Source organism: Neovison vison, chromosome 6 (genome assembly GCF_020171115.1).
Source record: "Neovison vison isolate M4711 chromosome 6, ASM_NN_V1, whole genome shotgun sequence".
Classification (NCBI taxonomy): domain Eukaryota; kingdom Metazoa; phylum Chordata; class Mammalia; order Carnivora; family Mustelidae; genus Neogale; species Neogale vison.
Window position 1 is genome coordinate 201,482,400 of NC_058096.1, and position 25,527 is coordinate 201,507,926.

The following is a 25,527-nucleotide window of genomic DNA, read 5'->3' on the forward strand; positions in this document are numbered from 1 at the left end:
AGCCTGTACTACGACCAGAAGATCTCTCAGCCAGGCTCCAAGAACACCAGGGAAACCCACGGCCATTCTGCTAAGTCACAGCCTCAGAACGCAGACTTCCTCCTCCCTCCCCTATCCCCAGTCAAGTTTTCCTTCATCAGTTCCAACCAAATAGGAAAGAGGGAAGAAAGAAAGGAAAGAAGGAGGGGGGGGGGAAGAAGAGAAGGAGGGAAGCCGTTCTTTGATTCCCTCTATAGAAATCACTAACTTTTATTTCCACCCTGAGCAGCTGGCCTGATTTCTGCCCACTTCAGGTACCCCATTCACCTTGTTCTGGGAGGAGAGCCCTGTAGGGAGGGACTGGGCTGAGGCTGAAGCGTGGAGTCTAAGAAGGCAGTAGTCTGACTTGAGACGGCATGCAAAGGACCCATTTACTTGGAAGAGATGGTCAAGGGTTCTGGAAGGATCATGAGCTATGTGGCTTCTCTGCAGTTTAGATCAAAACCTTTTCTCTCCCCATCATCATTCAGGAGTTTTCTGAACGAAGAGGTGTAACCTATTATCAGTCTGACTTTAAGTTATCCTGACTCCAAGATGAAGATCTGTGAGTCAATCACCAAATGCGTAACGAGCACTTAACTAAAGACTCTGACACTGTGACAGGTACCGGGGCTGCAGTGGAGACCAGCTGGGACAAAGAAACACTATAGTATGGACAATGGGAAAGGGCATTAACAGGTGACTTATAAGAAAAAAGGAAGAAGAAATGATCGATGAACAGACAGAAAGATGGCACCATAAGGGGAAGAGACCCAAAGTGACCCTGGGCCTTAGTCTAGGTGTCTAACAATGAGCGGGCTGGAAATGGGAGTCCTTTCTCAGTGAGAAGGGATATACCGCACTCAACTTCTCTTGGGACCAGTGACTTTCTCCTGTAGTAGGAGGGTCTAAAACACCCAGACACCATATTCTTCAGGTGCTGAGTCACTGGTATTCCCAGAAAACTCTTCCAAACCAGCACCCCAAAGCCAGGCAGCTTGGTGCCTGTCATTGTTCCTCATCTCTCCCCCCACAACTAGGCTGTTCTTATGATACTGTCCAGGAAGGAAGACAGAAGGGGTAGGGAGGGCCCTCCAAGTGTGTCCAAGTGAGCTCCTGAGCTCACACCTGTCTTTGAGGTGTGCTGGGGGCCCCGCACCTAGACCTTCTCTGGGTTGTGACAATAATGCTTTAAGACGTGGTATAATTTGCCACAAACCTCATTACAGCATAGGTGGGGAGCCAGAAAAGATCCACCATGCTAAACAGTAAGCAATTAAAGAAAACAAATAAAATGAGATACTACTCTGTGCCTGTAAGACTGACAAAAATCAAAAGTAATGGCCAAATGTCAGAGAGGACAGTGAAGAAAAAGAGCCTCTCCAGCCTCACAGGGAGATGCTGTCTGGAGGACAAGCTGGCAAGGATGCCAAAAGCCTTCTTTTAATTCCTAGGAATACGTCCTAATACATGCATCACATAAAAGGCCAAATTTCTCCGCAAGAGTTTTCCACAACATTGCTTTTCATAGCGAAACACTGTAAATAATATCAATGTTCACCAAAAGAGAATTTCTTGATTGGAACAACCAGAATGCAGACTATACTATAGTCATGAAAAATAACAGAACTATATATATTCACTGATGTGGAATGATGTCCACAACATATAAAATTAGTTTTGTAAAAATCAGTTGGCTAGTTACAAGAATAATCCAATGTTTTAGAAGTTTATGTGTGTGTGTGTGTGTGTGTGTATACATATATGTACAAATAGAAAAGATATCTAGGAAAATAGAAACTATGATGTTTAAAAAGAAACAGCACTTAAAAATGTCAAGTGCCGGGGCGTCTGGATGGCTCAGTGGGTTAAAGCTTCTGCTTTCAGCTCAGGTCATGATCTCAGGGTCCTGGGATCGAGTCCTGCATTGGGCTCTCTGCTCAGCAGGGAGCCTGCCTCCCCCTCTCTGCCTGCCTCTCTGCCTGCTTGTGATCTCTGTCAAATAAATAAATAAAATCTTTAAAAAAAAAATTTTTTTTAAATGTCAAGTACCTTTTAACACCTCTCGATGCTGTGATCTTTACTCTCTCCTTTATCATTTTCTGCAAGTTCTTCTTTCTTTTGCAATGAATATGGATCAGGGTCTGCCTTTATAACAAACAATTGTTATAGGACTTAAGGTTTAAAAAAAAAAAAAAATGAATATGTATAATCCGGGAAAAGAAAAACTAAAACAAAGCAAATACGGGTGAAGTGAGTTATACAGAAAATCCAAAACTAAGTCTTCTACAAAGCTTTAAAAACGGAGAGATTTTAGCCAGTTAAAAATGGGACAAATAACCACGAAGCAGGCAGGCCTTTGGTACAGTGGCTCGACCCACAAAGAAGAACTCCCTCTACAGGCCAACAGGTGCAGAGTAAGCAGGAAAACCTGAATATGGTTCACAAAGCCAACCCAACTTCAGCACAAGGCTGACGGGACAGGCTTGAGGAGACAGGAGATAAAACGTCCCCTAAGAAATGTCCAGAAGTTCTCCCCTCTCTTAGCAGAAGCTCATTCCCCCAGGAGGCAGGCGAGTAGCTCACTCTGAGTGTAGGTGGGAGAACAGCCCTGTGGGCCTCTCTGAGATGAGGCTCCTGTGGATACCATCTAACCTTTGTTAGAGGAAACCCAACCCCTTCTGGAGGGAAACCCAAGAAGACCACCCACAGGGTTCCGGGAGGTTGTGATCTCACCCATTAACCAAGAATGGTTCCCGGACCTCATAAAACTAGTGAATCCAGATCGGTGCTATTTTTTAAGTTTCTTCTGGTTTGAGGTTTCTGCTGTAAATTTTCTTACACATATGTATGGGGTTTTGCAACCCAGTTTGCAGAAGGAAGGAAGGGGGGAAGAGGTGAGGGAGGGAAGGAGGGAGGAGAGGAGAGGAGAGGGGAGGGGAGGGGAGGGGAGGGGAAGGGAGGGGAGGGGAGGGGAGGGGAGGGGAGGGGGGAAGTGGAAGTAAGGGGAGAGAAGGGAAGGGGATGGAAAGGAATGAAAGGGAAAGGAAAGGAAGGGGAGGGGAGGGGAGGGGAAGGGAGAGGAAGGGAGGGGAGGGGATAGAAGAAAGGCAGAGGAGAGGGAGGTGGGAGGGAAAGGGAGGGGAGGGAGGAAGAAACAAAGGGAAGGAACAGAAGGACAGAGGGAAGGGTGAAAAAGCAAACAGGCCAGAAGATACAGCAACATCATAAAATAAAAGTCTTTTCATTTGTGACTTAAAACATTGTTTTTACTGTCTCAAACAAACTGACTTCTCTTTCAGGGAACATGTTATGAAACTCTGAGTGAGATGAGAAATGAACAAAGGCAGAAACATCTTCTGGATGTGTCCAGTCGCCTCAACTGGCTGAGCACTGAAGGTCCTCCTAGGAACGCTAGGAACATTGGCTTCCAAGACTTCCGCAGCTCCTTCTGGACTGAGTATCCGAAGAGTCCTCAGGCTCCAAGAGTCCTTGTATACAGGAAGAACCAGCTGTCTTAAGAACCTTCCCTTACTTTAGAAATTTACCAACAAAATGGTTGACTTCATTTCTAACTTCATGGGTATCCTTTTGAAAATATTCCTCACCAACAATTTCCACCACGCCCGCGGGTACAGATGAGTTTTGAAGCCGGAAGTATTCGTAGAATCTCCGTCACCCTGAATCCCTTCTAACACATATATGTTTGGTACCAATCATGCTTTCCTGGAGTGCCTCCTGCTCTCCATGCTTCACTGGGTATATTTACATAAAGACGTAGACGTGTTTTATAGTCATACATATGTAGACACACACCAGTCAAAAAACAGCCAGAGAAAGTTACTTTAATAGTACCCTCCAGCTTTCTGGAAGACTGGCGTAAATCTCTTCGGCAGGGGGAAGACATCCATTTTTCTGAGAAGGTAAATGTTTATTAAATGCAAATACTGATATTCGTTACCTAGGAAAAACGTCTTGCGGCATGTGGAATTTCTCGATAAAAAGCTTTCAAGTCCCGGGTTTGTCCAGATAAACCCCTATCGGTGAACTGATGCGTGAATGCACCGAAATTGAATTACTGTACAACAGCAATTACTTCCCACAGTACAGCTATAATGGGAATCGGCTCGGCAGCCAACAGCAGGTAGCTATAGGAGAGGAGAGAAACTTAATATATAATCTGGTCTCTCTCAGCTTTTCCCAAGAAGCAAGGATGTTTATTTTTGAGCAAAACACTCTTTTTTCAAGTACCTGATTTATCATTTTATCAATGTAAATCGGAAAGTAAGTAAAACCAGATTATTTACAGGATTGAGCGTGAGAGCATGAGCAAAATGCATCCCATACTCTCATCCAAGGTTGGAAAACAACAGACTCTTGGCTTACAAAGTTTAGGGCCAAGTTGTGTTTGGTGTCTTCATAGTCCCCAAGAAAATTTGTTCTTTTGGACATTTCTCATTAATTGTTTGGGAGAGAAGAGGAACTTGAATGGCAAATGAAATACTTCATGTTTTACCTGATCGGCTACCCAAATAGATAGCATCCTATAATCCTCTCTCTGTGCCTGAGATGTGTTTAAGTTTGTGGAGGCCTGAACTCTGTCCAGCACAGCAGTGAAAGCCCTGCGGATGGGCTCCTGGCCCCGAAAGTGGGAACAAACTTTGAAGCTGGAAGGAGGCTATAATTCTGGCCAAGGTCGGTACACCGAAGGCAGGGCCTGCCCCCAACCTGTTCCACAAGATCAAAGGCAATCACCATTCTGGAGAACTCATTCTTAGAAAGCCACTCTAGAGAGTACTAGGATACATTTATAAACTCTCCAAAGTCCTTCTGTTTGTTATTTCCAGGCTTATCTACTTCTTTCCAGCCGGACTGCTCATCTCGATTATACGGACGATTCCGCAATCACAGGATCACGACATCCCCCGGCTGTGTTGGAATCCGTCCTAAAAGTATATGCCTGGAATCAGAGATGCCCACAGTTATGCAGAATGCCTTCCTACAGATTCTTCTCCACCTGCAGGTTTGTCTGTGCTCATGCAGAGCTCCCCGGGGTTGATGATCCTGTCAGCTGTGTAATGGTGTGTGCTTCTCCCAGGGGAGGACTGGATTTTAAAGACACCTCGAATCATCAACAACTCAGGAGGAAGGGGAGCTGGGTCAAATGTGCTTCCCCTCAATATTTCAGATGAGCTCTGACTGGTCACCAAGTTGAGCATTTCCAGGTGTCACTTAGGAATGAGGGTGTCGCGCCCCCCCCACCGCCGCAGGGGTCCACTGCTGGAAGAGAACAATGGGCATGATGTCCTCCTTGTCCAGCATGTGGACTGTCTTCCTTGAAATGTTAATGAACTAAAAAGCAAACTGAATCCATTTCTTGTCCATTTGTGGGGACTTCAAACTTGATAAACTGCTCGGCAACATCAATGGAGGGCTAGGTAAGCATGAATATTTTCCAGCAAAGAAGGTGGGAGAGAATGCTTTGGGCACAAATATCCTGCACACAAGCAAATGACAGCATCGCTGTGTCACCTCCCCCCCCCCACAAATCTGGCTTTTAAGTTAAAATAACCTGCACATCAACCCTCTGAGTGGGTGTGAAAAAATTATTTAAACCACCAATGGCGTTAAAAAGTGCTAAAAAATATTAGTTAAGATATGCTACCATAATGATGGCACCATTATGTTAATGGCAATTATGGAAGCTAAGGTTATTTGTAATTTGCTAGGCTAGAAAAAAAAAAAAAAGTTACATATAGTCCATTACCAACCAGATGACAGAGGTTATGTAATGGGCAGGCCACTTTGGGTTTCACATTTACTCCAGACATCTGACAGGGAGAAAATAGGACTTTCTGTGATAGGATAATTGCATAGTGAAGAGTAATTCAAACAGGGGACGAGTATGATAAAAATCACTCTGATTCAACTAATCACTGGGAAAAGTGATGGGGGAAAATGATGAAATCAAGCCAGAAGAGACAGAGAAAAGATCAACATTGTTTCACAGCCAAGAGATGACAGGCTTGGATGGCCGGATCACTAGTCCTGCTCCCTTTCCCAGCAGTGATTGGCTAACTGTACCGACCTTCACAGACCGGAGCAGTTAGAGTCGCTTTCTAAATTGCAACTGCCAGTCTCATAAATATTTTATAGACATCCATGGAAATTTTAACCATCTATGTTGTTTGTCAGCCAGTTCTTTCTCATGTGTGTTCCTGAGTCCTCCCACGCACCCACCGCCGGTGAGCCCTTGCCACTGGATCGGGGATGGCCAGGAAGGCACCAAGACCTCTGACCTGACTTGGGCTGCTGGGATGGAGGCTGCAGTACAAGATTTCTGGGGCATCAGAATGATGGTGCAAATTCTAAACTCCATTCTTTTCTTGGGCCATTTGAGAAAGGGGCACCTACTCAGTGGGTGGCATGGGATGGGACAGGAAAGGCCCCGGTGCACTGTGGTCCACTCTAGTGCCACGCAGCAAATCAGGACTCCATTGAAAACCCAAATGGCAAATGTTCACTTGAAGTGTTTGCTCTTCAAAAGCTCACCAATCCCAGAGGCAAAGACCAACCTCTCCTAGTTGAGGTCTCATTATCGTATGAAAAACAGTCACACCTACTATTCCTTGGCCTCCACATAAAGCAATATCCAGGGGGTCTCTCCATGGCCACCTCCTCTCAGTCCCAGTGCCACAAGGCGCATGACTGTTGCCAGTAGCGTTCCTGGCCCACAATGGGACCAGGTCCATCTCAACAGCAAAACTGCCTCCAAACCAAACCCAACTTGACATATAAGCCGTCTTTCCCACTTAAAGACTGGGAGCAGGGAGTGCCACAAACCCCTGGACCAGTTAACCCAGATTTTATGGTATCAACTGTGTTTCCAAAGGCCCTCATACAACTACTTTAAAATACACAGTTCAGAGAACCTGGATGCCTTCAGTCTGGGTACATTTCAATCCAAATAAAGTACCTTTTTTTTTCCTTCTCAAGGAACTGCACCAACCATATCTTTTTGGGTTTTTTTAAACATCATGCACTTAAAACAAAAGGATTCAAAATTAAGTTCCTTCCTGTCATCATCCTTGAAGCTTTTTAAAGCTTTAAGACTCTCTCATTATGAAATACTTACAAACTCTAAGTTCCCTTCACCAGCAATGTAAGAGCAAACACTTTCCTAAGTGCAAAACACTTGGCACAGATACACCCAGAGGCGCCGTAATCCTACCTGTGGGGAGCAAAAGGAACTCCCCTGAGCCTGCCCATGTGACTTGGGCCAGTGACTCCCCCCTGCCAAGCCTGCATGCTCATCTCTAAGCCCATGATACAGGAACAGCATCTCCCTGCCAGGGAGGATGCCAGGGCAAAATGAGATAACATATACAGAGTGCTTACTTAGCACATGACCTGGTGCAATCGAGACTCACTAAGCACAGGGTAGTTAATCTCCTGCTCCTCCTAGCATGTCCACGGAGGGAAGTGAGGAAAAGAGGTCCACTGGTCCCTTAGCTCTTCTCAACAACCTTTCAGCTGCCATGTGGGCCCCCTGCCTCTGAGTGCCAAGTCCACGTTCTGGAGCTGGCTGGACCTCTGTGTCATCCTGCTGTGTTGCGTAAGTCCCACCCCCACCCCACCCTGGAATGCCAGGTCTGGAGGCTTCCTCATCTGTCAATTGCAGAGGCAGAAACTAAGGAAATTTGTGTCCTTTTCTGCTCTGAAGTTCTTTGATTTACAAGGAAACCCGAGTTGAAACAAAAATAGCATTTCCTTCCCTCAATTTGACAACATTGTTATGACTATTGAAAACAAAATAAAACATTTCAATTTGGGGGGGAGGATTCAGGCAAATTGAGCCCTCACGTGCCCCTGCTGCTGGAGGAACTGGGAAGAGGCAGGACCTGATCTGGGGAGAAATGTCCTCGCATGCAGAAAGAGCTGGGAAGATGAGATTAGCAAGTCTCTGAACTGGCTTCTGCACTCAGGGATTACCGTGCAGGATGCTGAGGGCAGGTAGGTGATGAAATGTGGACTTGGGTCCCTGTGCCTGGAGCTTGTCCCTCATTCCCCATGTGACCCTGGAGAAGCGACTTAACTTACGCCTCTCTCATCTTTTTTTGTAAAAGTGGAATAATATAATCCCTCCCTCTGGGGGCTGTTCTAAGGACAAGAGAGTGCATGGAAAATCCTTAGAGGAACACCAAGGGTAGTGGTGCTGAGTCATTTGATCTATTATTAATACACAAGAAGATTCACCGCAGCATTATTTATATCAAGACTTGCAAACAACTTAAACATCCATATTTGGAGGAACAGTAAAATCCTTCATGACACACCCATAGACTGGAATGGGATGCAGCCATTTAAGGAAATCCTTCACTAGAGTGATGCCAAGAGCAGCTCCCACTGCAATGGTGTAGAGAAGTGGAAAGAAGCTGGACACAAAAGCAAACAGGCAATGCACCTGCAAATTTGAAAAAGAAAAACACCCAAGGACACTCATAGACTTGCAAATTTAAAAAACTAGAAGGAAAGAAACACAAGAACACAAGCCTGCCTTTCAGGTGCTATTTTTCTGTTTGACATTTTTCAGTATATTCCTAAAGTTCCACCAAAGGGGCGTTCATTGTATAAATAGAAAATAGTAATTATGGTGGGTTTCGGTGGTGGGGGGCAGCTGTTGCATTTTAATTTCAGGTTCTGAGTGTTAGATATGAATGGCGACCGTGTCTGTAAAGAATATCACTCGCTTTGGGGCCCCTGAGTGGCAGAGTGAGTTAAGCACCTGACTCTTGGTTTTGACTCACGTCCTGATCTCGGGCCCCTGATCTTGGGATCATGGATTCGAGCCCTGCTTGGGGCTCTATGGTCAAAGGGGAGTCTGCTTGAGATTCTCTCTCCCTCTCCCTCTGTCCTTTCCACTCTCTCTCTCTCTAAAAAATAAAACAAATGACTCCTTACAAAAAAAAAAAAAAAAAAGGATTATCACATGCTTTAAGGTAGAGACATAGGGACACCACACAGGAATCACCATGAAGTGACCAGGGCTGGATGTCAGAGCAGTATTTCTGTAGCAAAAAAGTTTTTTTTTTTCTTCTAAGATACTTCAGAGTTCCCCCCAAAATGTCTCAACTTATTTGGTTAATAGTCATAGTGGCAGTACGAAGCTGTCATTTACTGAGCACTGTGTAGGTGCCAGGATCTGTACTAAGTAGCTCGAAATCCTGACTATTTGATCGTCACACAGCCTGTGTGTTCTTCCATTTACACATGAGGAAACTGAAGCACGCAGGGCAGTTTTACTAAAGGTCAAAGCTCAGAAAGTGACCAAGGCAGGTACTGAACCCAAGCCAGTTTCACACTCTTAACTACTAAACTACAGCCCTCGTCCCCTGAATCAAAATAGCACAAAAATTATTTTAGAGACAAGCAGATACGTGGCACTGTCAGGCCCAAAGCAGAAATAACATGTGAAAATTTTGATGGGCCAATGAATTGTGAGAGAAGCTCATGTAGGAAATGGCCACTTAGAGCAAAGTGTTAACTACTGAAACCGAAAGGTAAGCAGACCAAAGGTTAGAAATCAAGAGCTCTTCAGATTCCAATTCTTTCCCATACTCCTGTGCCAATGTGGCACAAACGTGGGATGTTACGACATTCACATGTTCTAAAGCAAGAACCTAAGACGCACCATTTAGCGGACAAGAAGGAACAGAGTTGGATGCCATCTTGTAAATCCAAAAAGATACATTTGGATTCATCCTGCTGACAATATGAAATTTCAGGAAGCTCCTGCTGGAGAAGACATTCATCACAATTATAATAATATTCCAACAGAGGTGAGGAGAACCTCCAGCTTCATCTGGACTCATTCATTCCATTGAATTCTCATCTCCACATTTTGGCAATCATGGCTTACATTTTTTATAGTTGCTTAGTCGAACCACAATGTACCTTTGAATGACTTTTGACAATGAGTGAACATATCACACAGTCACAAGCCATCCTCTGAGGCTGTATACTTGGTGGCACTTCCACCGAAGGCATAAGATTATAAGATGAAAACTGGCACCTGAACCCTATCCAGAAAGGGCATTTGTGCCCCTAGTAACTGCCCTTGCTGGCTAACTAAAGAAATAAAGTGTTACCAGAAGAGATGAGGCAACTCTGATCTTTGAGAGCTGGAATCATCAATGCCAGTTTTCTGAAGGTACCTCCTTGTCTTTGGGCAACACAGAGTAGAAACCAGAGACACTTACCCGCACAGCTTCTGACTTTTTGTGAAACATCTCTTCCATGTTCTTTGCCAGCTTTTTCACCAGTTGGAGGCCATCAATTTCTTCTATGGCAACGTCTTTCTCATACTCTTTGTATTTCTGTAAGGAGGGAGGGCAACAGGAAAGGCATGAGACACCATACCCATGATATTGAAGCACTTCTAGTTACTCCCTCTGTTGGATTTGGAGATATGGGACTGTACTTCAAAATTATTAAACCAGCTAGGGAGAAATGTGAAAATTGGCTCTGGATCTCTTAGAAACTTAATGAGCACCCAGGAAAGGAAAAAAAGAAAAACCCTATAGCAATCAAACTATTCATCATCTGTCCTCTTCAGCTCTTGAAATCAACACTCTACACTTCCAACTTGACCACCCTCAGCCTTTCTTTTGGAGGATAGCCCCAGATTCATTAGTTATCCACAGCCAGTGCCACTAGAAACTGACTATTCCAAATGTGTCATAAAATAAAAATGAAGAAATTTAACTTGTGTGTGTGTGTGGTTTTTTTTTCTCCTTGAACATCACTAACTTAATTTTTTCATGGCCAATCACTGGGGACCTAGGGAAAATTAGTTTCAATGCTATGACTATAATGTATAATTATAGCAGGAGTAGGCAATCTATAATCCTTGGGCCAAATCCAATCCATCACCTATTTTTATAAATAAAGTTTTATTGGGACAAAACCACACCCATTTGTTTATATATTCAATAAGTTTAGTAGTCACAACAGAGACTGGTTAACCCACAAAGACTAAAATATTTACTTTCTTTTATAGAAAAAGTTTGCCAACTCATACGGTGGAATGGATACTGAAGAAAGTCATATGGCAGAGCATCTCATAAACATTTTATAATGAGAGTCCTTGCTATGGATTTTAATGTTTCATTTCAATCCACTAAATGCTCTTTGAGGACCTCCTATGTACCCTCAATGAGCTCACAGAAAAGAAAATGTACAGTAAGTACAAAACCCATAAAAACAAATACTTTGTATATTCCATAACAGGTTCATCTGTTCATAAGAGACTGATCTGACCCATAATTTACTCAAATTCTCCAAGCCAATCTTTCATTTGAAACCTACCACACCCTAGTGACTTATCTAGCTAGTGACGTATCTCGTTTCACCAGCCGTTCTCAAAGTGACCCATGATCCACTGAGGGTTCCCTAAGACCCTTCCAGGGGCCCACCAAGTGCTCCTTTTCCCCAACAGCATATCTCCAGGAAACCAGATTTTCTTCCTAGATTTCAAAAAATCACAACAGACAGCACAGAAGCAGATACGAGGATCCACCTGTCTTCTCTTTAACCATTAAAAAGACTGCCCCCCACCACCCAAAAAAAGTATCACTCCACTTTTTCTGTTTGTTTGTTTTGGAAAATACAGTTATTTTTCATAAAGCACCTACTTATGATAACCGTGTTTTCATGCCTGAATTAATTTTTAAACATTTGCATTTTAATTTCGAACACGGCAAATGTCAATAGATGCAACCCCCATGAGCAGAAGCCTTTGGGGGGGTCCTCAGTATTTTGTAAGAGTGTGAAGGGATCCTGAGACCCAAAAGTGTGGGTTACTAAGGATTTAGTTGTGTTCCCATGGGAAAGAAACATTGTTTATTAGTAAGTACCTCCCAAGTGGAGTTTGAATACTTTCAGTGTTGACAGAAATCCCTTACATTTGTGTCGCTAATGAAAGGCTGAGGAACTGAAACTACTGGGGCCTTGATATTAACCCTTATTTGTTCGGAGAACCCGAACCTCTTACTGACCCCTCACCGCCACCTCCTCCTCAGAAAGAATGAGGGGCTCCACATCTTATCTTGGCTCTAAAGACCTTGAGCATCAGTTTTGAAGTGGAAAATGTAATGGCTTTTTAATGGAAAGATCATGGTTACAGTAAAAATTTGTGTTTTCTCCCCATTTCCCCTTCTTTACTTTAAAAAATGTAAACTGAGAGGAAACTGTTTTTCCTTGCCCTGAGGAAGGGTGTGTGTGTGTGTGTGTGTGTGTGTGTGTGTGTGACACACAAAGCACTTCCCTTCCGAGCTCAGATGTCCAAGGCCACTGAGGCAGTAATACTGGGTGTCTTAGAGAGAGAGGAGGAGGGTTTGAGGACAGGGAGAAGGACCGTACCGGAATGAACGTAAGAGAGATCCTTCCGACCCCTGCGACTCCAGTGAAATCCCTGGTATCCGAGGGCATTCTGCCTAGAGCTCTCAGAGCCCGGCACTGACCGAGCAGATGTGAGAAGGGCAGGAAGGGACTCCCAGACTGGGCATCGGGGCCTCCGGCTGAAACGTCGGGCCTGAGGACTTGGTATTTCTGAGAATTAAGGGGAGTCTAAGGAAATATACAAAATGTTATTCTAGGCTGCCTGAGTCTGGACCAAGACAGACATCTGCTACGTTATTCGTAGGACCGTCCGAGCTGCTCCACATTGTCAATGGGCTATGGGTTGTAAATGACACTCCAGGACACCCTGTGCTCCTCTCTCCTGGCCCTGTAGCTTGTGTGGCCTGGAGACAAGGACATGTCCTTGTGCTCACCCACAGCAGACTGTCATAGGACTTCTCTGAATGAGGCTCACGGCAAAACCATGTCAATGTTACAGTATTAGGAGGGTGCAAGTAGGGACGCAGCTACATTATTCTGGGACCCATCGTGGTGACCTCTACCCCTTGAGAGGTTGACTGGGTGGGCTTGAGATGTGGAGCTCCAGCCAGACCAACCATAGCTCAAGCTAACAGCGTCCTCTGGTGTGTGAATAAAACTTCAAGGACAATCACTGGAAATGTTCCCTAAGTTCGAATGCAAGCCAATGTCTTTGGAGCCAAAAATCCTGGGGGTTCTCTGCTGCCTGCCAGATGTGTTCCAAAAGCCAGCAGCTGAGGCCAGCCTATACCCAAGGCAGATTCACTACCCAAACTACCAAGTTCAAGAAGTGAGTAAAACAAAACAAAACTGCCAGTCTAATATTTACAGAGTCGATATAATACGTCTCTGTCTTAAGTAATTCTGTAATGAAAGGTGATCTAGAGGTGTAAGATAAAGAAAAATAAAATGCATTTCACAATGTGCCTTTACCTGAATCTCCTGGTTTCTAGATAGGGCCCCATTATTCTGGTCATATCCGTTCTTGCCTGTATTTTTCCTCTAGAAAGGAATCCATTTATTTCACTATAACCGTCCTCCAAGTTTTCAGGGAGATCTCCCTGCAGCCTGTCTATGAGTCTCCTCTGTGAAAATGAGCCAGTGACTTGACAGAGGGCTAGTCTCCCAGGCCTACTTGTGCCTGGTGACCTAGCTAATCAGAATCTTTTTTTTTTTTTTAAAAGATTTTATTCATTTATTTGACAGAGAGAGATTACAAGTAGGCAGAGAGGCAGGCAGAGAAAGAGAGGAGGGAGCAGGCTCCCTGCTGAGCAGAGAGCCCGATGCGGGACTCGATCCCAGGACCCTGAGATCATGACCTGAGCCAAAGGCAGCGGCTTAACCCACTGAGCCACCCAGGTGCCCGCTAATCAGAATCTCAATACAAACCTCCTTGCCAAGCTAGGAGTCCCAGATCTGGGACAAAATGTAACCACTCACCAGTTCTAGTCCTCTGCCAGCCGAAATCCCCTCCCCCCAGGACATGGGGCAATGGGTCCTCCTTTGCCAATGAGCCAAGCCTGTACTACTTTCTCCCTACCCTGGGGAAGTTATCCCGTAAGCAAAAATCACCCTGCTTTTCAAGATGTGTTAATGCCTCTTGGAATGGGGTCGAACAGCTTAATGCCTTACTCTTACCAGGAAATGTTCCACTTTGCTGGAATCAAGAAATTGAGGAACAGAGAGAGTAACACAGTGATAGCCATGGGTCAAATGCAAGCCCTTAATGGCTTGGGATAGTGATAGCCGCCTAGAACCTTTAAAAATGTGCCTAGTGTACAAAACCAAGCAATATGGGGCGCCTGGGTGGCTCAGTGGGTTAAGCCTCTGCCTTCGGATCAGGTCATGATCTCAGGGTCCTGGGATCGAGCCCCACATCGGGCTCCCTCCTCAGTGGGGAGCCTGCTTCCCTTCCTCTCTCTCTCTGCCTGCCTCTCTGCCTACTTGTGATCTCTGTCAAAATAAATAAATAAATAATCTTAAAAAAAAAAAAAAAACCCAAGCAATTTTTTTTTTAAACTTCCAGCAACCAGATAAAGGAAGCTACAACAGTACCAGAATTCCACAAAGCCATCCCACATTGTGTAAAAGAACCTAAGAAGTGTGCACACACACAGGATGTTACAATACGTTACAGATAGTAGTCCGTCACTTTTTGTTTTAAACTACTAATCTGCCGTATACACCCATACCCAGGAACACCAAGCTAGAAGGAACATATGCCAAATGTTCACAGCTGGCCATACAATCGCCCAGGATTTTTCTCTTTCTTTCTGTGTTTACCTGTATTTCCTAATTTTTACAATGAGCATACTATTTTGGAAATTAGAAAATATAAAAGTTGTAGTTATGTGCGAATAGCATATGGGCACCTAATAAACAGATTTCTTTAGGGAAATGCGGTCCCAATTAGAATCTGTGTAATTAAGCAGCATGTCTTCATTAGCAGAGCCTGAGGAAGTCAGTAAAACGAGTCCTCCGTGTACCACGGGCTCAGCACGGTGCCGGAAGCTTTTCACATATTAATTTGTCTAATCCTCACAGCCACAGCCACCCCGAGAGGTAGGTATTATCCCCAAATTGCAGACGGGGAACTGAGGCACAGAGAGGTTTTAGACAGTCGTTGGAAGTCAAATGGTTAGAGTGAGCTTTTAAACCCATTAAGGTCTGACTTCTAATCGCTAGGTTTTTTGAACTCAGGGGCAGGGGGGTAAGGGACCAACAGTCCAAACATTTGCAGATTTGTTTCAGAGGGCCCATTTCACTGCCTTCATGACCCGTCTTCTTGTTCTTGTCTTGGCTTGGACTCACCAAGAGAGTCAATTACCAAAAGCCAGAGACAGCACCTGTTCAAGGAGTGCGGCAGCTGCTCCCACAGCTGGGGCACATGGGACGTCGCAGCAGGGGACTCTGCCCCTCCGAGGGCCACTGAGGGGCTGGGCTTGGAGCCTGGCCTCAGAGGAGCAAACATAGCTCCTGAGAATAAAAACATCCAGAGAGAAAAGAGCAAGCCCGCTCTGAAAGGAGAAGTGGAGCCTTAATTATAAATCACTCCCTGGCTGTGTTTGAGCTACAAAATGTCTTTTGTTCTCCAAGGTACCAAGAAAGACCTGGAGGCAAATCACCCCACGCTCTTCTTCCCTCAGGATTTGCCTCCCCCCACTGCTGGGTAGGCAGTGGCGCTTTCTTTCCTAAGGCTTCCAGGACTGTACTAGCAATTTTCTCTGCTTCATAAAACAGCAGCAGCCCTTCAACCAGGAAAAGAAGTCAGGAAGGAATCAGCAGGCCCCCGTAAACACAGAAAAAGAGGCAGAAGAAAGGACATGCAGGCGATACCGCAGCACCTCATGAAAGAGTCAGGCCGGTTGGGATTTGAACCCTGTCCCCGGCACGTGTCACTTCTATACTGTGTCTCCTCTCTACCAGGCAAGGTACTAGGCACAAGCCAGGTTGAAGAAAGCTGGTGGTCTATTGGTCAGGAGTGTTCTTATAAGTGAACGGGCTGAGAAGATACAGCATCATGGTATGTGCCCTGATGGGGTGGTCAAGACAGTGCCTCCCTGCTTCCTGGACCCTTAAACGGATGACAGGGTTGGGAAGGGGGGAGACAAAACAGGGAACATGCCAGGCAGAGGGAATAGCAGGGACAGAGGTTCAGGGACAAGAGGCTGTCTGGGGCTCAAGGAACTCCCCCCTGTTCCACTTCACTGGTGCGCAGATGCCCAAGGTAGGGACTCTGCTGAGAGCCGAGGCCAAAGAAGTTAGCGGGCCAGGCCATCAGGGAGTGGGTTAGGATTAAGATTTTTGGACCTTTTCCTGATTTGGGTAGGTGGGTGGGGTATGGAGGTGGGTGGGTTATGGAGATAGGCAACAGTCAGAGCCATGGAAGGGTTCAAGGGTGGGAGGGACTCGGTAATCCCTCGTGTGCTTTTAGAGAAACCTCAGTGTGCAGAAAGGGGAGGAGGGAAGAATACCGGATGGAGAAAAGTTGCTGAGGGGCCTGAGTGGTCAGGATTCCGGAGATGGCACAGTGGGGAGGCCACAAGGGTCAGAGCCCTTCTAGGGCTCCCTGGAAGACATCGAGAGGGCTGACAGGGGGACACGACAGCAGTCTGGGCTGGCCGGCTGGCTGGCCATGTTACTGAACCTCCGGGGCCTCGGTTTTGTCAGTCAGAGCACCAGGGGTCACGAGGCCCTCTTCCAGGGCCTGGGGAGTGGGAGTGGGAGGAGGACATCTGTGAAAGCCCCAGCACAGAGCCTGCACGGAATGCCCGCTCCAAATCCTCAAGCTCTGGTGCTTCCCTCTTGGCCTTTCTGCCAGGGAGGATTCTAGTGAGTTCTGTTAAGTTCGTGCTAACCCTTCCCGAAGTGAAGCTCTTAATGTAAGAGACTAATTCCAACAGGTTGGCTGAGGACACCGGTACACTTCAGTTGGCTGCTCCCCGGGGCTCAAAGTAGTGGCCAGAGAGAGACCGGAGCCCCACAGCCCAGACCAGGGTGGAGCAGAGCACGGCCCTTCCCAAGAACACCTCCCTGCATTCACAACACAGAAGGAGGGCAAGCTGGGGACTTTTTCTTCCCTCTGTCACAAGAGAACATCTGAAGCTTCCATCCCTTCTGTTAGCAGAATCAGCATTTGGCAAGAAATCTTATGATGAGCCAAGAACATTCATCATTTGAGAAGGGAGACACAGAAATGCATTATTTCTGCAGCGTCTCTTTTGCCAGATCATTTCACACAAACACCAGGAAGAGAAAAGCACTACTTCACTGTCAGAACACTTAATGCTGTTCATACATTTGGGTCATTTTTTTTTTTTCCTACGTGATGACTACGTATCTACAAGTGAGTCACCTGGAACAGATCCTAAAGAGGGGACTCCGGTCCGGAGAATTCTGGCCAATCGCAGTTAATTGGGATAAAAGCCAAACATGGGAGAGAGGCTCCGAGGACCTGTGCGGCTACAGCAGGAACAAAGTGCCTCCCGCTGAAGATGGACGCAGGCATTACCCTTAGCCAAAGAGCTGCTGCATCTGAACATGGTCTCTTGGCCAAATTTTCTCAGCAAAACCTGAAATTACATCTCTAGATTCAGCATCATTAAATCACGAGATGAAGACCGACAGAAGGTCCAGGGGAGGAGATGGCAAAGCAAAGACCTGCCCATCCCCAAGTAGAATCCGGGGAGCCTGCCTCAATGCCCATGACGTGAGAGAAATGGTGAGAAATCAGCCTGCTTCTCCATCCCTCTCCTAAGCCTCCAGCACTTCCCTAGAAACCCCCTGACCCCGATCCCTGCAATAAACCCTGTTCCTGGGAAACTCTGGAGACAGGCGCAGCTCAGAACCTGAAAGGTGGCTCGTTCACATAAGAGCTTAAGATACTTCATGTTCCTACTTTAAGGTTCAATTTTCAATCTTATTCTCATTCCTTCTAGCTCTGAAGGAGCCACAATACAGAAGCTGAACTCATTAAACCCATCATTTAAATAAGGATCTCTCTCTCTCTCTCTCACACACACACACACACACACACACACACACACACAGAACCTAAATTGAACTCACTGCTATTTTCATTCATCCAACAAATATTTGGAAATAGCCTACATGTGCCAGGCGGGTGGAGGGAACAGGGGACTATTGGCAAACACGTGTATTCCCCAGGGGTAGACAGAAGCCAATTTGTGGTCTATTTTGTTAAAAATAGGTAATAAGCAAGTTGGAACAGAGATGCTTGGATCACCTCTATCTAAACTTGAGCCCTGATATCCCACCTGGCCATTCTGCATAGTTCTCCTTCCAAGGTCACACCTGTGTGCCGTGCAGGTTGATCACATCTGCCATCTGTGGGAAGGCATTGTGTGTCTTCTACTGAGTGCGTAACAGTCTATAAAGCACAGACATATATTTCTCCTTGAGTAGGGAGGGTTGAGGACTAGGAGTTATGGGCAAATCAACAGTCCTATAAACAGTGAAAACTTGGCCAGGAACAGGAAGGACATCACAGTCACCAGGGAGGTAAAAGGTTCCAGGGAAGGATATAAAACAATGAATTTGCCAAGGGGCAAAGAAAAGGGGATGACCGTACACCACATATAATTCCCTGCCTCCTGGGAGATGAAGTCTATGAAATATGCTATTAATCTCCCGAGACAGTCATGAACCATCACAAGGTGGCTGATACACAGAGGCAGGGCATAGGCTTGATCAAGGCTTGGTGGACAGTGGGAACAAGGGTAGGATGGGGAGAAAGGGTAGAAGGGGAGGAGAAGTCTCTTTAGACATGTGTAAACTCATGAGCTACCCCTCCAACGGGGAGAAGGTAATGCAGTTCCTGCTCTGTCTCATTCCTAGCAGAGGTGGCTGACCACGATGGGATGGGTGGGAAAGAATCCCCATGGATTTTGCTGGAATACTACTGATTTGAAACCTGGTAGCAGCATCCTGCTTGGTTTAGAATCACTGGCTGGGGTTCAAGATACAGGAAGATCAACAACAGGCATCCCATTTGCTAAGCAGCTTGGTAATGTGCTAAGAGCAGGGACTTCTCAGCTAGGCACACTAAGTTCAAGCATCACCACTCACGAGCTATGTGACAAGCTGCTCAGCTTCCATCAGCCTCCTTTCCTTCATCAGTAAACGGGATGACATCAGACCTCACAGTGTGCTTAGGATGATCAAAGGGGGTCAAGTGTGTAAAGTACCCAGCAGAATGCTGGATATGGCGTAGTGCCCTCCCAAATGGTGATGGTGTTGGCGGAGGTGGTCATAAATTCTGACATTTGTCCTATAGCATCTGAGAATCTTGCCTCAACCAGAAGATACTCTGAACCAACGTTCACAGTCTTACTGATGAACGAGCCCTGAACGGTGCTCTGGGCAATGGTATTTTTCAAATACATTCCCAAGGCACTGAGGGGTCTTCAACAGTAACTCTTTGGGGAATGGCTCTCTGCTGGCAGGAACCGGATGCTAGAAGTCTCTATTTACACAGTAGAAATGACAGTTTTTAGATATGGCACTAAAGGTGTTGCAGTAAAAACTAATCATCTACAATTTTTGGATTCTCTTCTTATAGGCAGTGTCATTTTCTTATTATGACATAAATGCACTTAGTATTCCTCTCGACTCAATTATTGCATACAGAAGTGTCACTTCAAAATACAACACTCCAAAGCAATTATGTTTCAAGTAAATATACTTCCAAATCCTTTAAGCTGATGTTAGGAACGCTTCTTCTTAACCATAACAACGAACCTAACTGAATGCACAGCACTGTAGGTCACAGAGGAATACTTTTCTATTTGAAAATGAAAAGTGCCGTTTTGTACAAATAATTCTGCTTCACACAGGTAATTCCAATCAAGGGTCTCCAAGGTCCAAAAACCACCCACAATTCATCCGGTGCTCTTCCAGATCTAGGTAGGTGGGGAAAAACTTTACGGAATGCAGTTCTTCTCTGTCAAAGCCATCAGAATAAGAGACAGTTTGCAGGAGAAATAGAGACCCTAGGGAGGAAGAAACGAAGGAGAAAAGATGGGGGGGGTACCACGTTACAACTCAAAGAACAAACAGACAGTGGGGAGGAAGCAGCTGGGCTCCAACCTCTGCAGGGCTGCGGCACGTGGACACCACCTGTGGGACCTGGACAACCACCTGTAAGCAGTTCTTGCTCCATGGGGAGAAAAGCACGGATACGGGCCACCACTGAAGGGAGCAGAGTTTGCTCAAAAGGTTACTAAGATCTTCCAGCTGGAGATGGAGGTCGTAGTCTGGTCTAAATGACTTTTCCAGGTGCCTTCTGGTCCTCACCTCGAAGGAGCACTACAATGGGAGTTACCGGGGCCCCCTGGCCCTTATGGCCCTAGCATCCTTGTTCCCCACTTGCTTTCTGGAGTGCGCTCCTAAATCACAGGGTTCCAGGGACACTACCCTTCAGGGCAGCTGGCTTGGCGGTGGGTGGTCTCTCACAGATTTCTAGTACTCTCGTATTGTCAGGTCCTGAATTGAAGAAGATAGGTATCTCTCCTCTCCCTGTTTTACTGTCTATCTGCCTTTTTTTTTTTTTTTCTAACCTTGATAAGTCTCATAAGCTTTTACTGTTCAACACAGTCAACTGGACAAATGTTACTGATACATTTTAGCTCTGGAGATAAAACTGAGTGTGAGTGTTGCATTCGATTCCTGTTTTACACGAGGGAAGTTCCATCAGAGGCAAGCTACACAACCCGCTGTTGATACAACCATCCTTGCCCAAACGTGGTGACATTCTATACTGCTTTAAAACAGGGACTCATCTTCCTACTGAACAAAACCAAATGATCTTGAGGCTTCTTATATAAAAAAAAAAAAAAAATCCAATTCCTGGGTATTTTCTGGATTACTGCATGGGATCTGAGGCTCTGAAATGCACATTTTTAGGCTGTACCTACATCCTCACAACACTAAAAGCCAAAATAATGACTACAGGTCCACATGTGTTGGAGAGGAATAATTTCATTGTATGCATTTACGAGTGCATTTTATATACACCAGCAAATTTAAACACAGCCAAACTGCAAATAATAAAACATTACTTTACAAAGCCCAGATGACTTGAAATGGTTTATTTTCTCCAGCCTACTCTTTCCAAACACATTTCTCTGGTGTTCCATTGTAAAATAATTCACCCGTCTTGCTCCCCAAGGATCCAAGGGAATAGCAACAATGACAATAATAATAATTTTATGATTATTATTATATAATTTATTTTTAATAATAACCAGCACTTAACTTCGGGTCAGAGAGATACTGTTCCCTCCCATTCTACAGAATAGGGACTGAGGCACAGAGAGATTAGCCAAGTTACCCAGGGTACACTACCAGTACCTGGTACTGGTTATTTTATTCATTATGGGAGCAGTAGCCACTATAACAAAAATATCCCCACGTCTCAGTGGTCTCACACAATAGACCTTTATTCCTCATTCCTACAGCGACCCCATTCTTGCCTGCAGCCTTCCACATGGTGATTCAGGGACCCAGGATCGTCCCATCACGGGCCTCTGCTCTCCCTCGGGCCTTGGAGGCTTCTGCATTCAGCAAGCAGGTGGGGAGTGAGGGGGAGGAGAAGACACACCTGCTTCCTCAGCCTGGAAGCGACATGCGGCCACTCTGCCCACATTCCAGGAACCCTCGCAAGCCGCTGGGCCCAACCCAACATACCAGGGCGCAGGAAAGGGAACAGGAGGCTGGGGAGCCATGTCCAGGCTCTAAGGCCACACTGTGCCAATGGAGACTGAAATCATCCAGGACCAGCGAGCTGTCGGTGCTGCTATCCCAGAGCTGGGACTCGAACCCAGACAGCATGGCCTTGGAGTCTATACTCTTAACCGCCACACTTCAGTGGAAAAGCTTGATAAGCTGTAGGTAGAGGAAAACCTTCGATTAAAATTTGGCTGGGAAGCATCTGCAAGATGGATAATTTAGAGCTCGGACAATCAAGTCACCAGCTACAGAAAGGATAATACGATCCAATCATTTGTGTGTGTAATTACGGTCAGGCTCGGATGTTAAAGGCCAAGATATGCAACCCAGAAAGGAACCCATGATAAACAATTCTTAGACCTTCTGTCCGATTTCCTTAATCCCCACTCAAATAAAACTGCTATTTGAGTAACATCAGTGACCTTCTCCAGCATGCGTATGAGGTGCCCAGGCGCCACAAAAGTTAATTGGCTTAACTAAAGTCTCTTTAATTCCATATCCAAGATGTCCTGGAAATCGAAGGCAATCGATGAATGAGTCTGCGAGATCCGTAACAAGCTTAGAGCTAATACTATTTGCAGCTACTCAAGTGGTTTCTGTACCTACAGAGCCAGAAGCTGGAATGAAGGATAGGACCCTGCAGCTGAACAGAACTTTAACTCCATCCATCCCAAGCTGAACAGAGAGGTCCTGGTTTACGGTGCAGCTGGACCCTAGCTTTTCCTGGGGGAATCGTGAACTGTGGTGGGACCATGGCCAATAGTATGAACCTGCTCTCCGTCCTACTGAAAGGAAGAGCTGAAAACTCAGTCTCCCCTGTACAAAGGTGGGGGGGAGATTCTGTTACCGGATGCCGACATCAGAAGCTACGAGGAAACAGTCCACGGCACCAGCATCCTCCCGGCAAACAATCCCTTGCCTCATGTGTGCCCAGAGGAGCTGCAGGAGGTTGCAGCAGGGGACACCCCATTTTGTCTACCATAAACAGTGTCCAAAAATGAAGGTGTTAGAGCAGAGCCGCCCCGATGCTGAGATGCAAAGCAGAATCGGAGCCTTCAGGGGTTCAGCGGTCCCTCACTGCAGAATCCAGAGATTTCCTGATGGAATTCCCCAAGCCCAGCATAGAGCACTCCTCCCCAGCATCTTTCAGCTCATGCTATTAGAATCCGATGGGAACTTAGAAATGTTCTAACTCCAATGCTTCCCGAGGCTAGGTGGGTCGTACCCAGTAAGGGAATGAAGCTGGGCTGGAGCCTTTGGCAAAGAGCAGAGCTTCTGTCCCACCCTTCAATGGTGGCTACTTTTCCACTGCTGCTGATCTTTGTGGGGTGAGGGGCAGCCAGTGAGCCCCCAACCTTCCATGTGTTAAGAGGTGCCAGCAATCTATGTTTCATATAAAATCTGTCGCTGAGCCTGCCTCTTTGAACACTCTGGGACCCAGATACCAATCATGTCTCAACATCTTCCTCATACACCTTCACATGAGGAGCCCAAGACAGAAGAACAGGGCTCCCCTCTCCCGCAGGCAGAGATGTGCTGGAGGGTGTGGACGGTTTCCTGGCATCTGCCACGAACTCCTAAAGCAGGCGCTGCTACGATCTTTACTATAATATGAGTGGGAGGCACCAAGAGGGAGGCCGCTAGCCTGGGCCAATAAGGGACAGATGTCCCCCTCCTGTCTTCCCAGCATCCCAGCCAGTGTGGACAGAGCCAGGGTCCTCCTCACCGTTTGGGTCCCCTGATGCCGGCTTCCCCGACAGACAAACCCCCCCCCCACCGACTTACAGGCAGAAGCACTGGATTCCTCGGGCATTCGGGGTTGCTAGGCATGGAAATAAAGCCCTAAAACTGAGAAATCTAGACAGGCGGAAAGAAGCCCACACATTATTCCCGAAATAGGGTTTTTTCTGTGGTGGTTTGAAGAATTCTAGTGTCCTAGGGAATGTTAACTAAGGTTTCCGTTTCTCTCTCTCTCTCTCTCTCATACACACAAAATCACTATGCTACCAGTATTTTTTCTCCTAATATGTACATAGGAAAATATAAGGAAATTAACCAATACATCCATTTTATTCTTATCAACATGCTATGAAGTGCCTTTAAGATGGGGATTTGGGGTGGTTGGGGGCACTACTCTGGCATCTGGTGAATCCCACTGACCCCTTCTCAGAATGATACTTTTTTTAAAAAAATATTTTTATTTATTTACTTGAGACAGAGAGAGAGAGAAAAGGGGGAGGGAAGGAAGGAGCAGAGGGAGAAGGAAAGGAAGTTCCCCACTGAGCAGGGAGCCCAACATGGGACTCAATCCCAGGACCCCGGCATCATGACCTGAGCCAAAGACAGACACTTAACCAACTGAGCCACCCAGGTACCCTGGAAGGAGACCTTTCAAAGAGAAAAGAAAACACACAGGAAAAGAAACCAGTTATACTGAAATTCAGTTTTCAAAATGTCTACAACATAAATTTGTGATGCGGTAATGTCGGTCTTTCTTCATGGGCTCACGGAATGGCAAGATCTCGTAGTGAGTCTGTAGCCGCCACATGCCCAGTGCCAAGGCCTGAGTGCCCGTGGCCAGGAGCTGCCTGTATCAGCTCTGGTACTATATGAAGGTATCTGTGCTTTCCGGCAGTGACAAAGTCACAGCCGCCATTGTGGCTTGTTACCTACATTTCTAAGATAAAGTCATACATTACGGTTAGAGGTTAGTAAGAATAAAAGATGTCTCTTCTTCCCACCTTGGTTCAGAGCCCCCCGTGCTCTTCCCAAGGCATGGACACAGGTTCAGCATCCCTACACACTCCCCAAGAATAGCAAGAGGTCCCAGAAAATGACAGCCGATGTATGGAGGGTGAAGGGCATCTGCCTGTTGACTGCTAGTCTCTGTCATGTGGATCGTCCAGTCACTAACACACATTCACAATCCAATGTAAGATTTTTCTATATTAAACATATACATCAAATTGCGGACATTTCCTGCAATAATTAATTCTCCCAGATGGCCCTGCTATCTGTGTAAGTGAAGCTCGTAGTTGATGAGTTTCTCTGGGTGCTCTGTCAATAAACGATGATTTCTCAAATGTTTCAGGGAATGGTAAACACTAAACTGGAAAAAACATTTATCTCAGGCCATGGTGTTAGAGCAGAATTGACGGGCACGATCATTTTCTTCCCTTTATACCACTGGGTTATTAGAATTCTTCACAAAGACCATACATTCATGTATTATTTGTGTGATTAAAAATATATAACGTGTCGAGTTCAAAGAAATTTAGTAATCACTGACATAAAAGTATAATAAATGCCTCATAACATGCAAAGAGAAATAGGACTAACTCAGAAGGCTACACTTGAGACATAAATTAAACAACCCACTGAACAAGCCCAGACTTTCCCCACAGCTACTAGTTGTCCATATCAAAAAATGGTTCACACATTGTCTGCCATCAGAGAAATCTGCTCATCAAGTAATGCTAAGTGGCAGCACCTGGGTGACTCAGTGGGTTAAAGCTTCTGCCTTCGGCTCAGGTCATGATCTCAGGGTCCTGGGATAGAGCCTCTCATCAGGCTCTCTGCTCAGCAGGGAGCCTGCTTCCCCCTCTCTCTCTTTCTCTGCCTGCCTCTCTGCCTACTTGTGATCTCTCTCTGTCAAATAAATAAATAAAATCTTAAAAAAAAAAATAATGCTAAGTGAAGTGCGTTAAGTTTATAACTAAAGCTATGTCAAAACCCAAAGCAAAAGACAGTGGGTGGGGTCACCAAAAAATTCTTAAGACCATAGCTGGGGTATGGTAGCAGAATTTGGGTTCAATTTTTCCA

General features: G+C 45.8%; 1 protein-coding gene across 3 annotated transcripts in view; it reads right to left on the reverse strand.

Moving 5' to 3' along the window:
- Positions 1–25,527, reverse strand: part of CACNA2D3 (calcium voltage-gated channel auxiliary subunit alpha2delta 3) — an 863,447-nt gene that overhangs the window by 676,852 nt on the left and 161,068 nt on the right. For all 3 annotated transcript variants that reach the window (XM_044253365.1, XM_044253364.1, XM_044253363.1), the window contains one exon: positions 10,278–10,394. In XM_044253365.1, the coding sequence (XP_044109300.1) occupies positions 10,278–10,394 (117 nt within the window). The remainder of the gene's footprint in view (positions 1–10,277; positions 10,395–25,527) is intronic.